This window comes from Pyricularia oryzae, chromosome 1 (genome assembly GCF_000002495.2).
Source record: "Pyricularia oryzae 70-15 chromosome 1, whole genome shotgun sequence".
Lineage (NCBI taxonomy): Eukaryota > Fungi > Ascomycota > Sordariomycetes > Magnaporthales > Pyriculariaceae > Pyricularia > Pyricularia oryzae.
Window position 1 is genome coordinate 6,965,243 of NC_017844.1, and position 10,657 is coordinate 6,975,899.

Sequence of the window (10,657 nt, forward strand, 5' to 3'; positions counted from 1 at the left end):
GCACGCGTTTGTCATCCAAATTATCCCTGACCAGTGTCAGCGACTTGTCCCAGTCAGCTGGGTGGCTTGCTCATCTTCTCTTTTTCCTTTTCTTCTTATTTCTATTCTACTCTATCTTTTTCCAAATTTGTGCTGTTTTAACGATATGATGCATGCAGGGTAGGGGTCTGGTCTAGACTCAAAACAACATGACATTCTTGCATGCGCCTAAAATTATATTGTATACGTAACCCTCAGCATGTAAGTGCTACGTATAGGAAGGCCCATGCGAGTGGCTCATCCAACCGCCAAGAAACGGCTTATACCTCTTTGCTGAGATGATACAGTGTTTGCCAGTCAACGTAGTGCTTCTTTTTTCGGTGATTCCCATCCTTTTTTTTTCTCAGATCCCAACATGGCATTCAACTCCCCTCCTTGAATCTGAGCCGAGGTTGATAGGACCAGAAGGTATGTTTGGTTTTTATGACTTTTTCTTTTTTCGCGATAGCGAGGGCCGTTTGAGCCGAGATGTCTTTGCGCGCGTCTGTGTTGCAAAAAAAAAAAAAAAAAAAAAAAAAAAAAAAAAAAAAAAAAACTAGCACGAACAGGTCAACCGGATTTTCCTCTTTTGGATCGTGTCGTCTGGACTTTGCTGTAGCCGGCCTAGCCCCAGGCTGACTTCCACGCTAGAACGTAACTGTGGATGGTGTTACTCATCCGGCCGTCCAGTTTATTGGAACAGACAGTAAGCTAGACCTTTCTCTCACTCTCTACGAGGTGCGGCTGAACGTTGTTGTGCAAGTACTTCATACTACTGGTAGGTACCTTGGGTAGGTTCACCATGTTCTGATCATGATAATATGCCCAAAATAGTTTCAAGGTTGGAGATTATGAGAGCGACTATGCAAATCTGGGGGTGATCTTCGGCCGGTCAGTCACCAGAGTGTTTCACGCAAAATTGGCTATTGCATTTCCAGAGTGGTACAAGTTGAGCCATGGGATTTAAAGTCAGTGTATAATAAGCTGGATATTCCTGACATTGCAGGGAAGCATGTGCCTTGAAGATGAGACCAGGGCTGCAGCGAACCTAGTAATAACATCTGGCGGTCACAAAAACAGACCGAGTTTATATGCTTCAGGCCATACCTGAAACAACTTGATATTGCTCTCGTAGCTTATGTAAAGGTACAGTATTCTGTTTATCAACAAAGGGCAGAACAATAGGGTATCGACAAGAACAAAATCACATCAAATGCCTCGTCCTCTCCTCACTCTCCCTGATCCACCCATCCAGCACGTCCCTGTCCCTCGGCCTGAACCCAACCTTGAAGTACTTTGGCTCCATGGTCAGGCTGGTCGGTATGGCATTGGCCTCTAGGCAGTCCAGCACCGCCTCGTCGGCCGGGTCCGCGGGCGGCACGAACTCAAACGCCGAGATCAGCCTCACAAACGCCGTGTACAGCTCCCGGTTGGCCAGGTGGCTGCCCGCACACATGCGACTGCCGGCGCCGTACCCATAATGCGGCGTGCCCTCGACGTCCTCGAGGTAGCGGTCCGGGTTGAAGACATAAGGGTCGGAGAAGTGGGCGGCGTCGTAGTCGGCCGCGTAGGCGTTCATGTAAAAGGTCGTGCCGGCGGGCATGGTCACGCCCTCCCACTCGACGTCCTTGACGGACACGCGCGGGAGGCAGATGGGGATGACGGTGAAGAAGCGGAGTATCTCCTTGTAGAGCGCCGTGATGTAGGGTATCTTTTCCTCGTCCAGGCAGCGCGTCCAGGCGTCGTTGGCAGGGTAGGTCTTGAGGATCTCGGCGTAGGCGCGCTGTTGGATCTCTTGTCCCGCGGGCGACGCCAGGTACGCGATGCCCATGATGAGGTTGCCCGGGACGGTGTCGAGGCCGGCCGAGACCATGGTCAGGCCGATGGATTTGATCTCGGCTGGTTGAGGGGGTTATTGGTGAGTAAATTTATACTATTATACACACAGAGAGGGGGGAAAGGGGGTCGAAAACTCACCCTCGTTCAACTTGGCCTCTGGATCCTTGAGAATATTGCCCGAAATACACGGCTTGTCCATCCCCCTCTCAATCCTCTCCTTCAACCCGCGCAGCAACCTATCCATATACACATCCCTCCTCTCCCTAAACTCAACCGCCTCCCGACTCATCTTGGGAAACAACCTCAACAGCGGCACGTAGTCCTGCCAATTGTTGCTCGTGCTCCTGAAGTTCGACACGCCCCTCTCCACATCCGTAATCTCCCGCAGCAGCTCGTCGTCCTTGTCCCCGTCGATCCTGTATCCATAGTTGAGCGTCAGGCTGGTGTTGAGCGCATAGCGCTGCCAGTAGGCGCGGGGGTCGAGGTCCACGGCGCCGCCGCGCGAGTCCTGCAGCAGCTCGCGGATGCTGACGGTCGACTCGAGGTCGATCAGCGGCATGTACGACTGCACGGCGGGCCGGTTGAGGGCCGTGGCGGCGGCCTTGCGGCGGCGGCGGCACGAGTCGTCCCAGGGCGACGTGCCGATGGTGAAGCCCTGCGACGACGAGACGACGGTGTGAAAGGTGTGCAGCTTGGGCCGCGAGATGAGCGCCGATTGGTTGGTGATCCAGAGGTGGCGGACCGAGGCAAAGGTGTTGGCAAAGACGATGCGCTGGGTGTTTGTTTGTGTTTGTCAGTATTGAGGGACGAGAGACTGGTAGAGAAAAGAAAGAGCTTGGTCATGTGTTCTTGAGCCGTCTTACACGATTCCCCATCCGCACTTGGAACACAGGGCCGTACTTTTCTGCCCATCGCTGTGCGACCTTGGCGTGGTTGTCGCCCAGCTCAATCAAGCTTCCAAATAGCGGCAAGCCCGGAACCTCGGGGAGGCCCTTGATGTGCGGTGTGTCGGTGCCATACAGGAGGCGATGTACAAAGTATGCCGCAGCGAGCAGACCTGCGATGACGACAAATGACTGCATGGCTTGGAGTGTTTGATGTATGCTGGCGATATCTGAGCGTGGGTTTCTGTGTGGTCCATACGGATAGCTTTTGCGATTTATATCCTCAAAGACAACCATCCATCTAGACTACAGAGCCGGCGCTAGGAAAGACAAGGCATTGGCATGATTGGGGTCAGAAGGCCGACGTAAAGCATTGATATTCATCGCTGCGCCCGGCCAATTCAACTACACATTTTGCGTAGTACGTCACGCAAACCTCCCAATTCTCTACATCTCCTCTTCTCCCCGCTCCCTAGCTTCTTCTTTTCCCCTCATCACTCCGCACTCGTCTGCATCGTCAACAGTAGTCCTCCCGTAGATTAGTTTCATTACTCTGCAGCCGGCCAAATACCAGACTCCATCTGCACATGATTTTCTTTTCTTTCCTTTTTTGAGGCGGGGTAAGACAGAGAAAATTAGTGCGACTGAAGAAATAGTAATGAAGCACACTAGGTGAGTAAGCCGCCGTATAACATGACACTTGAGATACGCCAACCAGGTCCAGTATTCGTACATATGCGGTGTGCACAGCCGAAGAGGAAAAAAAAAAGAGAAAAAAAAAACAAGATTTACGAGGCTGCTATCTCAATCAAGCACATAGTTGGCGCCTTGACCAACACGGAAGCCGGCTTGGCGGTTCGGCAGCTAGTCCGTTAGTGGCCTAGCCTAGCAGTTGAGTTTCTGTGTAGTTGCTTTAGTATTCAGATCTCGGTTATACTGAAAACTTCCCAGCAATACTACTATGGTAGAGTTTTGAGGGGAAGTGGGTCGGCCTCAAAAGAAGAAGAGCAGATTCCCTGCTCCCAGATTCCCAGTTTCTTCATATTGCGTGATGTAAATTAAGGTAGGTAGCATCTACTACTTGGTGACTTTTGGAAAAAGCTTGCTTTGTTCCCTTGCTCATCCCTTGGATTACTTGAATAGGAAAGCCACCCTGACTCGATACGGTCTTAATGACTCAAGATGTTTGCTGTCGCTCCTGGGAGGTATAATATAATCAATGTACATGACACAAGTCGACTACATACCTAGGTATGTAGTAAGTAGATCACAAAGCAATGTAGATCATGATGATGATCAGGCTGTGTGCTTACCCGAGGTTTAGATATCCTTGGTCGGGTTGTCTGATGCCGTCACACTCCTATGGCAACACAACACGAGAGTACAGAATTCTCACGAGATCCAACGTCTGCATACTACAGTCGCACAACTCCAACAGCTAATAAATAGTAGATGGCTGATCGACACCAGGGTATATATAGTCTTGGAATAAATGACCAAAAAAGTCAAATCTTTTTTTTTTTTTTTAAATTTATTTTAAATTTGTTTTTGCTCTTATACACCCGCCCCCTCATAACCAAACCCACACAACCTCAAACACCAGTCCTCATCGGCGCCTTGATGGCCGTCTCGAGGCCACTGCGGGCGCCGTGAGCATACTCGAACCACGGCTCGTACACCTTCTCGGTTCTCTTGACGACCTCGTTCTTGGCCGCCGGCCTCTCGTGGAAGTAGAGGCTGTCGTAGGCCGTCTCGACGTTTTGGCCCGTTTGGGAGTTTTCCTCGTCGTCGATGAAGATGAAGTAGGCCCTCATCATGCAGTCGCGCTTGGTGAGGCTGCCAAGAGTTTGTGTCAGTGATTTTTATTGCAAAAAGATTGTGTGCTCTTGTGTCGCAACTGAAGGCGATAGTAAAAACCTACTGCTCATCCAAGTACGCCTCCTTGAACCCCGGCAGGATGGCCGTGTCGTAGCCGTTGGGCAGCACGCAGTTGATGGTGATGTCGTCGTGCAGCTTGAGCATGGGGGCCATGACGCGCACCCACTGCGACACGGCCGCCTTTGCCGACGAGTACTCTGGGTACGTGGGCAGGGGGAAGAGGCCCGCGATGCTGCCCGTGACGATGATCTTGCCGCCCCTCTTGGGCTTGTTGTGCCTCATGTAGTGCTGCGCCAGCTCGGTGCCGTACACGACGCCCTTGAAGTTGACGTCGCTGCAGCCCAGCTTGGGTTCGGGCGGCACGTCGTCCACGGCGGCGTCCTTGCGGAGCAGGTTGTACCGGCTCGTGGGGCCCTCGTCCACGATGCCGGCGTTGGCGACAAACAGGTCCAGACGGCCCCACTTGGCCCACGCCTGCCGGAAGAGCTCGGCCTGGTCCGCGTACACGGACACGTCGGCCCGGCAGTACAGCGCCGCCTCGCCCGTCTCGTCGATGCTCTTGGCGATCTCCTCGCCCTTGCAGGGTTCGCGGCGGCCGGAGATGGCCACGTTCCAGCCCTTGGCGCGGAGGTCGCGGGCGAGGTCCAGACCGATGCCGCTCTGAGAAGGTGTAAAAGATTTGAGTTTAGTTGCGGGACACGAGCTTGGACTTGTTTTGGCGAGAGGAAAGAGGTTGTCTACGCACCGTGGAGCCTGTGATGATGGCCGTCTTGCGGTCCGATGCCGTGGTGGGAGCCATGGTTCGTTTGCTTGGTTGGTTTGTATGTGTTAAGCTTTACCAAGGGTGAGATGTGTGATCAAAACGCTGTTGGATGCTTCCAAGAGATGGAGATATGCAAGCAATAATGTCGTTGACGCTGAGATGACATGCGACAGCAGCACAAGGAGACAACGTGGCGGGCAGGCAAATGTCAAATACTATGCCGTGTAACAGCAACCATCCCCTCAAAGGAAGGTCAATGTCCCCGCCGTCCTCCCCGCCGCCGTTCCCCGGCTGAGGGACTGGACCCCTCAGATAGCCCACCCCTGGATGCGAGAGGACATTAAAAGAGCCACTGTTTCAGCTCTTTTTTTGCCTCTCCCACTTTGCCAGACTGGTCCTTTTACTGGGAACCGGGAAGGCTAAGGCGTCAAGGTAATGTTTCCATACCACTAACACCCAAGTACCCCAGTCCCCAAGAAAAAAGAGAATCCACAAATAATACGGCGCAGACCCGTTCAGCCGTCATCTTCTCACCAGTACGGGCTTTGGAGCCTAAAACGGGAATCGTCCCGCTAGAGATTGGCCATTCAGGGGAGGGAAGGAAAAATTGGGGGGCTTTTTAAACTCATGCTCTCCCACCCCTTACCGTGGTTCCCATCTTCGGCGATGTGAGTAGCAATCAGCCTGCTTTGACTTTGTTCGGTAGGATTATTCGTGATATTGATCGACAGATTTGGGTGGACCACCTGGGGGCTTGTACAGGCAACCCAGGGTATATCGGTTGATTGGGGACCTTGGTTTACGCGGGCCAAGGTTCGCAAACGCGGGAAAAAAAAGTCAGTTGTCAGGTAACGAGGCTCGGTGAACTGAAGTATGAAACGGTTTGACGGATCGACGAGAAAGGAAGGGGGGGGGCTATTTTTTTTGCCAAGCGAAGAAAAATAAAGCCAAGAACGACGGCGCCCCCTATACGTACTGTGTGTTAGTAGTACTCGCAAGCTCGCTTGGCTCGGTAGGCAACAGCCCGGGGATGAAAAACTACCACGTATTGTCAGGTTGACGGCAAGACGGGCAAGGCTAGGCACAAATTACTCAGGCAAGTCAGGAACAAGCATGCATGGGTTCGATTCTTTGGTTTTGCCACAAACCATCCTGCACACAGACTCCCGCTTCCGCTCCTGCCAAAAGGGATGTTCCCACTTTCAAATATGGGGCCTAGATGACGGGAACCAACAAAGGTTTAGGGCAGACTTTCGGGCCGTTGAGGCGGATCCATGTTAAAAACTCTATGGTGAATAACTCCATTCCAACGTCTGTCATTGGTTTGCTGCTGTGGTACGGTAAGGATTAACAGAAACCAGTCATCTAACAAATCGAGACAGGAGCCTGGAAGCACGCAAGGGAGAAGACAAAAAATAGGAAAAAATAAAACAAAGAAGCAAAAAACTGACAGATGCAACCATCAGCCAAATCGGCGTTGCGATCGAAACAAAAAACAAAAGAGATTTGGGAAAGCAGGCCAAGTCCTGGAAAAAAAGCCTGTCAAGCCTGATTACCTGGTATTGTCTCTCCACTTCTTCTTGTACAGTACACCAAGTACAGTACACCGTCCAAGGCCGGAAACCTCCCAGTAAGAGGAGTTGCCGAGATATGTGGGTAAGATGAGCAATGCGAAAACTCGAGTGCGATTGGTGTATAAACAGCCGGTAATCACGAAAGGTCAGATCCGCGCATCTGTTAAATCGGGTCGAACCAGTCGTAAAAGAGACTAGGAAAAAAAAGGACCAGAGATGTTTTTTTCCTCCCGTTCCTGGTGTTGGGGGGGTCTCACAGAGACCCCCTCCTTACGATGGACGACTTTTAACAGGTCGCAGGATCAGGCATCCGGCGCGGCTCAGACGGGGTGCCATTTCTCAAGCTCGGCTTGGAGATCTGCATGGTGATCACATAGCCGAAATAATCTAGCTCAATGTATCCATCCATGTATTCCACAACGTTACAAAAGAAAAGACCAGGGAAAGAAAAGCCCGCACACAATTTGTACTGTAGGTAGTTAGTTGGTGGTACAGTCTGCGCGAATAACATGTGCCCTCTTTTCTTTCCTTGACGGTCCGCTCCCGCGAGAACTCCCCGGTTGTGGACCCGGTAAACATGTACGGAGTAGCTGGCTTTTTTTTTCTTCTTCTTCTCGTGCCCCTTAATCTTTGCTTCTTATTTTTCATAGGGATAAGCTAGACTAATACGATATATACGATGGCATGCGTGTAGTTAGAAATCCGGAATGTTTGCCCCGTAGCCAATCCAGTAGCTGTAATAGACCTTGCATTCGGCCCTGGGAATATCGTGCAGCTACCTAGCCAGCTTCTCTTCTCCCATGGTCAGCATGGCTCGGAAACAAAGATCATATCTACCGCACGGTAAAATATCAACACAACACAGCAAAAAAAAAAAAAAAAAAAAAAAGAAAACCACAAACACATGGTTATGTTGAACCGTTTTATTTTTCTTACGTTTTGTCAGTCCAATCGGGAGACATGCCCGTGCGTAGCGGCACTCTTCTGCCCCCCCATCCCGGGCCGGGCCTGGTCCGCAAGTCGTCGGCTAGAAGTAGAAGCAAGAGAAGTGTGGTGGGTTTTTTTTTCTCTTTGACGTCCCGTCATCTCTGCTCCCCCTTGCACCCTCTTATGCACCTTGGCAACCTGGCAATGGCAACGCAACGCAACGCACACTCTTTTTTTCCCCTTCACAGTGAGACATTGCATATGTGATAGAACAACGTACAGTATGTGGGCTTAGTAAACGTAAGGGGGCGAGCATATGGGTGAGCAAATGGGTGGGGAAAAAAACAAGGGCGAGCTTTGGCTTGGGCGAGGCACAGCAAAAAGGCCAAGGGACGGGCTCATTGTGGTGACAGCAAGAACGACAGGCATGCAAGGCATGACAGGGAGGAGAAAAAAAAAGATGAGAATTACCCTTACCACCGAGGAGAGGGGAATTGTTCTAGTTGTGGGAAGGATCTTCCTCGAGCCCCCTTTAGACATATAACCGTTGTATTATTCTGACTCTGTTTTTCTTGTTTCCACTATTTTATTTATTTTGTTCCTGCTTTTTTGGAACGTATTGAACAATCTGATGGTCTAGGTCTAATTATAGTCCCATCGGAGAGAGGAGGACAAGTTCATTCTTATATTGCTCTTGTCTGCTTTTCATTTGCTCCTCCTCCTGCCTTTTGGATTGTCTTTCTCTTCTTTTAGGTCAGGGTCTACCTCCTTTCTCTCCTTTGGACAACTCCGATCCCACGGGACAAAAGGAAAAAAAAAACAAGACCAGCACAAACCATGTCGACCCCAAACAGCACCGACGGCACGGCCGAGCCAAAGTATGAGCCCATCAGGATAGAAAACGGCGACCAGATCGGAATGCTGGTGGTGTCCATCTTTTGCATGGTGGTGCCGACGGTCACGGTCATCATGCGCTTCATGGCCCGGGCGCGGGTGGCACGCGACTCCCGCTTCAGCATGAGCGACTGGCTGCTCATCCCCTGCCTGGTGGCGCTGTACGGGCTCAGCATCGCAAACTTCCTCATGGTCTTTGAGGGCGGCTTCACCTACGACCAGTCCACCATCCCGACCCGCTTCGGCCCCGACACCCTCGTCGCTTTCCTCAAGTGCATGGCCGCCTGGCCCATCATCTGGAACTGCGCCATCTTCACCTCCAAGCTGTCCGTCCTGCTCATGTACAGCATGCTGATGCCCGTCCGCAACATGGTCCTGGCCGTCCGCTGCTGCGCCGTCTTCCTGGCGCTCTACAACCTCAGCGGCATCATTGCCGGCTTCACCATCTGCCAGCCCTTCAGCAAGAACTGGGACGTGTCGGGCCAGGAGCCTGGCCACTGCGGAGACGTCAGGCTGTTTTACCAGTGGCTGAGCGGAATCAACGTCTTTTGCGACCTGCTCCTCTTCTTGCTGCCCATGCCTGTCCTCTACACGCTCAAGCTGGCCCCGAGGAAGAAGATTGTTCTCGCGGCGCTCTTGTGTGTTGGTGTTTTGACTGTAAGCTCTTTTCTTCTTTTTTTTTTTTTTTTTTTTTTTGCTACCGTTTACCTACCTATACTCAGTTATCACTCACCACAAAAAAAAACACTAACAACTCCCACCCAACAAAAAAAAAGGTCATCATCACAATCTACCGCCAAACCCTCCTGACCAACATGGACAACACCAACGTGACCGGAACCACCCTCTTCGCCTTCCTCTTCTCCAACCTCGAGATCGCCTTCGCCGTGATCCTAGCCTGCGTGCCCCTCCTCCGCCCCCTGTTCCGCGGCACCTTTGGCGGCGGCAGCAGCAACAACAGCAACCCACGCGGCACCGGCAGCAACACCCTCGTGCCGCCCACCATCGGCGGCGGCGGCGGTGGCATGAGCGGCGGCCGCAAGTCCAAGCCGGCCAGCCGGGGCTTCGCCGAGCTGGACGACGACGACGCCGATTCTGCGGGCAGCAAGGTCGAGCTGCAGACGTACGGGAACAAGAAGAACGCCAGCGTCTCCATGGGCGATAGGGGCTCCATCGGCGGTGGCAGGGGCGGTGGCATCATGGTAGAGACGAGGTGGGAGGTTGAGAGTCACGAGATTGCGAGAGATAACGGGCATGCCATGCACAAGGTTGTCAGTCCCGTATAAAAAGTAAAAGGGGGTGGAATTTGGTTTTCTTTTTCGTATAAAGTCTTTTTTACTTTTCTTTGTACTATAATTACTACATATTGTGTATTTTCTAGGCTGGATATACTCTGTAGATAGCAAAATGGCGCTAGGGGGCACATAAAAAGTGGTCGGTGGGTTTCCAGGTACCTATGGACATGGTCATTTTGCTTATAAGCAAACATGAATATGATACAATACATATAGATACTAGACTATTTCGAGTATTGTTTCTACTTGACAGTCATCCTGCTACCGACCCCAAAGCCCCAATTTCAACCAAGCTAGCTTGGAGTCTTCTGGTTATGCTAGTCTAACTATCTAATACCTAACGGACAATATCAAACCGGTTCTCCCTCTCTCTCCCCCTTCCCAGAATACCGGGTCTTTTCTTTTCCGCCCCAAAATTCCATCCTAGTAAAACCTTATTATATTCGGCGACCAAAAACAACAAGGGACCATGTAAAGACCTTCCAAGCTTCCTTGTGATATTTCTTTTGCTTTCCCATGAATCCCAACTTATTTCCAAAACCGAAAAAAAGAGAGATGGGGAGCGCCCAGTTTCATGCGGATGAG

General features: G+C 51.5%; 3 protein-coding genes across 3 annotated transcripts; 1 reads left to right on the forward strand and 2 right to left on the reverse strand.

Annotated features, from left to right (window-relative positions):
- Positions 1-1,099: 1,099 nt before the first annotated feature.
- Positions 1,100-3,482, reverse strand: MGG_04684 (phenylacetate hydroxylase). The gene is made up of 3 exons (XM_003710800.1): positions 2,721-3,482; positions 1,996-2,629; positions 1,100-1,917 (listed from the first exon to the last, which is right to left on the reverse strand). The coding sequence occupies exons 1-3, from the start codon at positions 3,036-3,038 to the stop codon at positions 1,223-1,225; spliced, it is 1,647 nt and encodes a 548-aa protein (XP_003710848.1). The 5' UTR covers positions 3,039-3,482; the 3' UTR covers positions 1,100-1,222.
- Positions 3,483-4,205: 723 nt separating this feature from the next.
- On the reverse strand, positions 4,206-6,308 carry MGG_04683 (15-hydroxyprostaglandin dehydrogenase). Its single transcript, XM_003710801.1, has 3 exons — positions 5,365-6,308; positions 4,663-5,279; positions 4,206-4,577 (listed from the first exon to the last, which is right to left on the reverse strand). The coding sequence occupies exons 1-3, from the start codon at positions 5,416-5,418 to the stop codon at positions 4,334-4,336; spliced, it is 915 nt and encodes a 304-aa protein (XP_003710849.1). The 5' UTR covers positions 5,419-6,308; the 3' UTR covers positions 4,206-4,333.
- A 1,681-nt stretch (positions 6,309-7,989) lies between these two features.
- Positions 7,990-10,369, forward strand: MGG_04682 (uncharacterized protein). The gene is made up of 2 exons (XM_003710802.1): positions 7,990-9,434; positions 9,554-10,369. The coding sequence occupies exons 1-2, from the start codon at positions 8,721-8,723 to the stop codon at positions 10,061-10,063; spliced, it is 1,224 nt and encodes a 407-aa protein (XP_003710850.1). The 5' UTR covers positions 7,990-8,720; the 3' UTR covers positions 10,064-10,369.
- Positions 10,370-10,657: the final 288 nt, after the last annotated feature.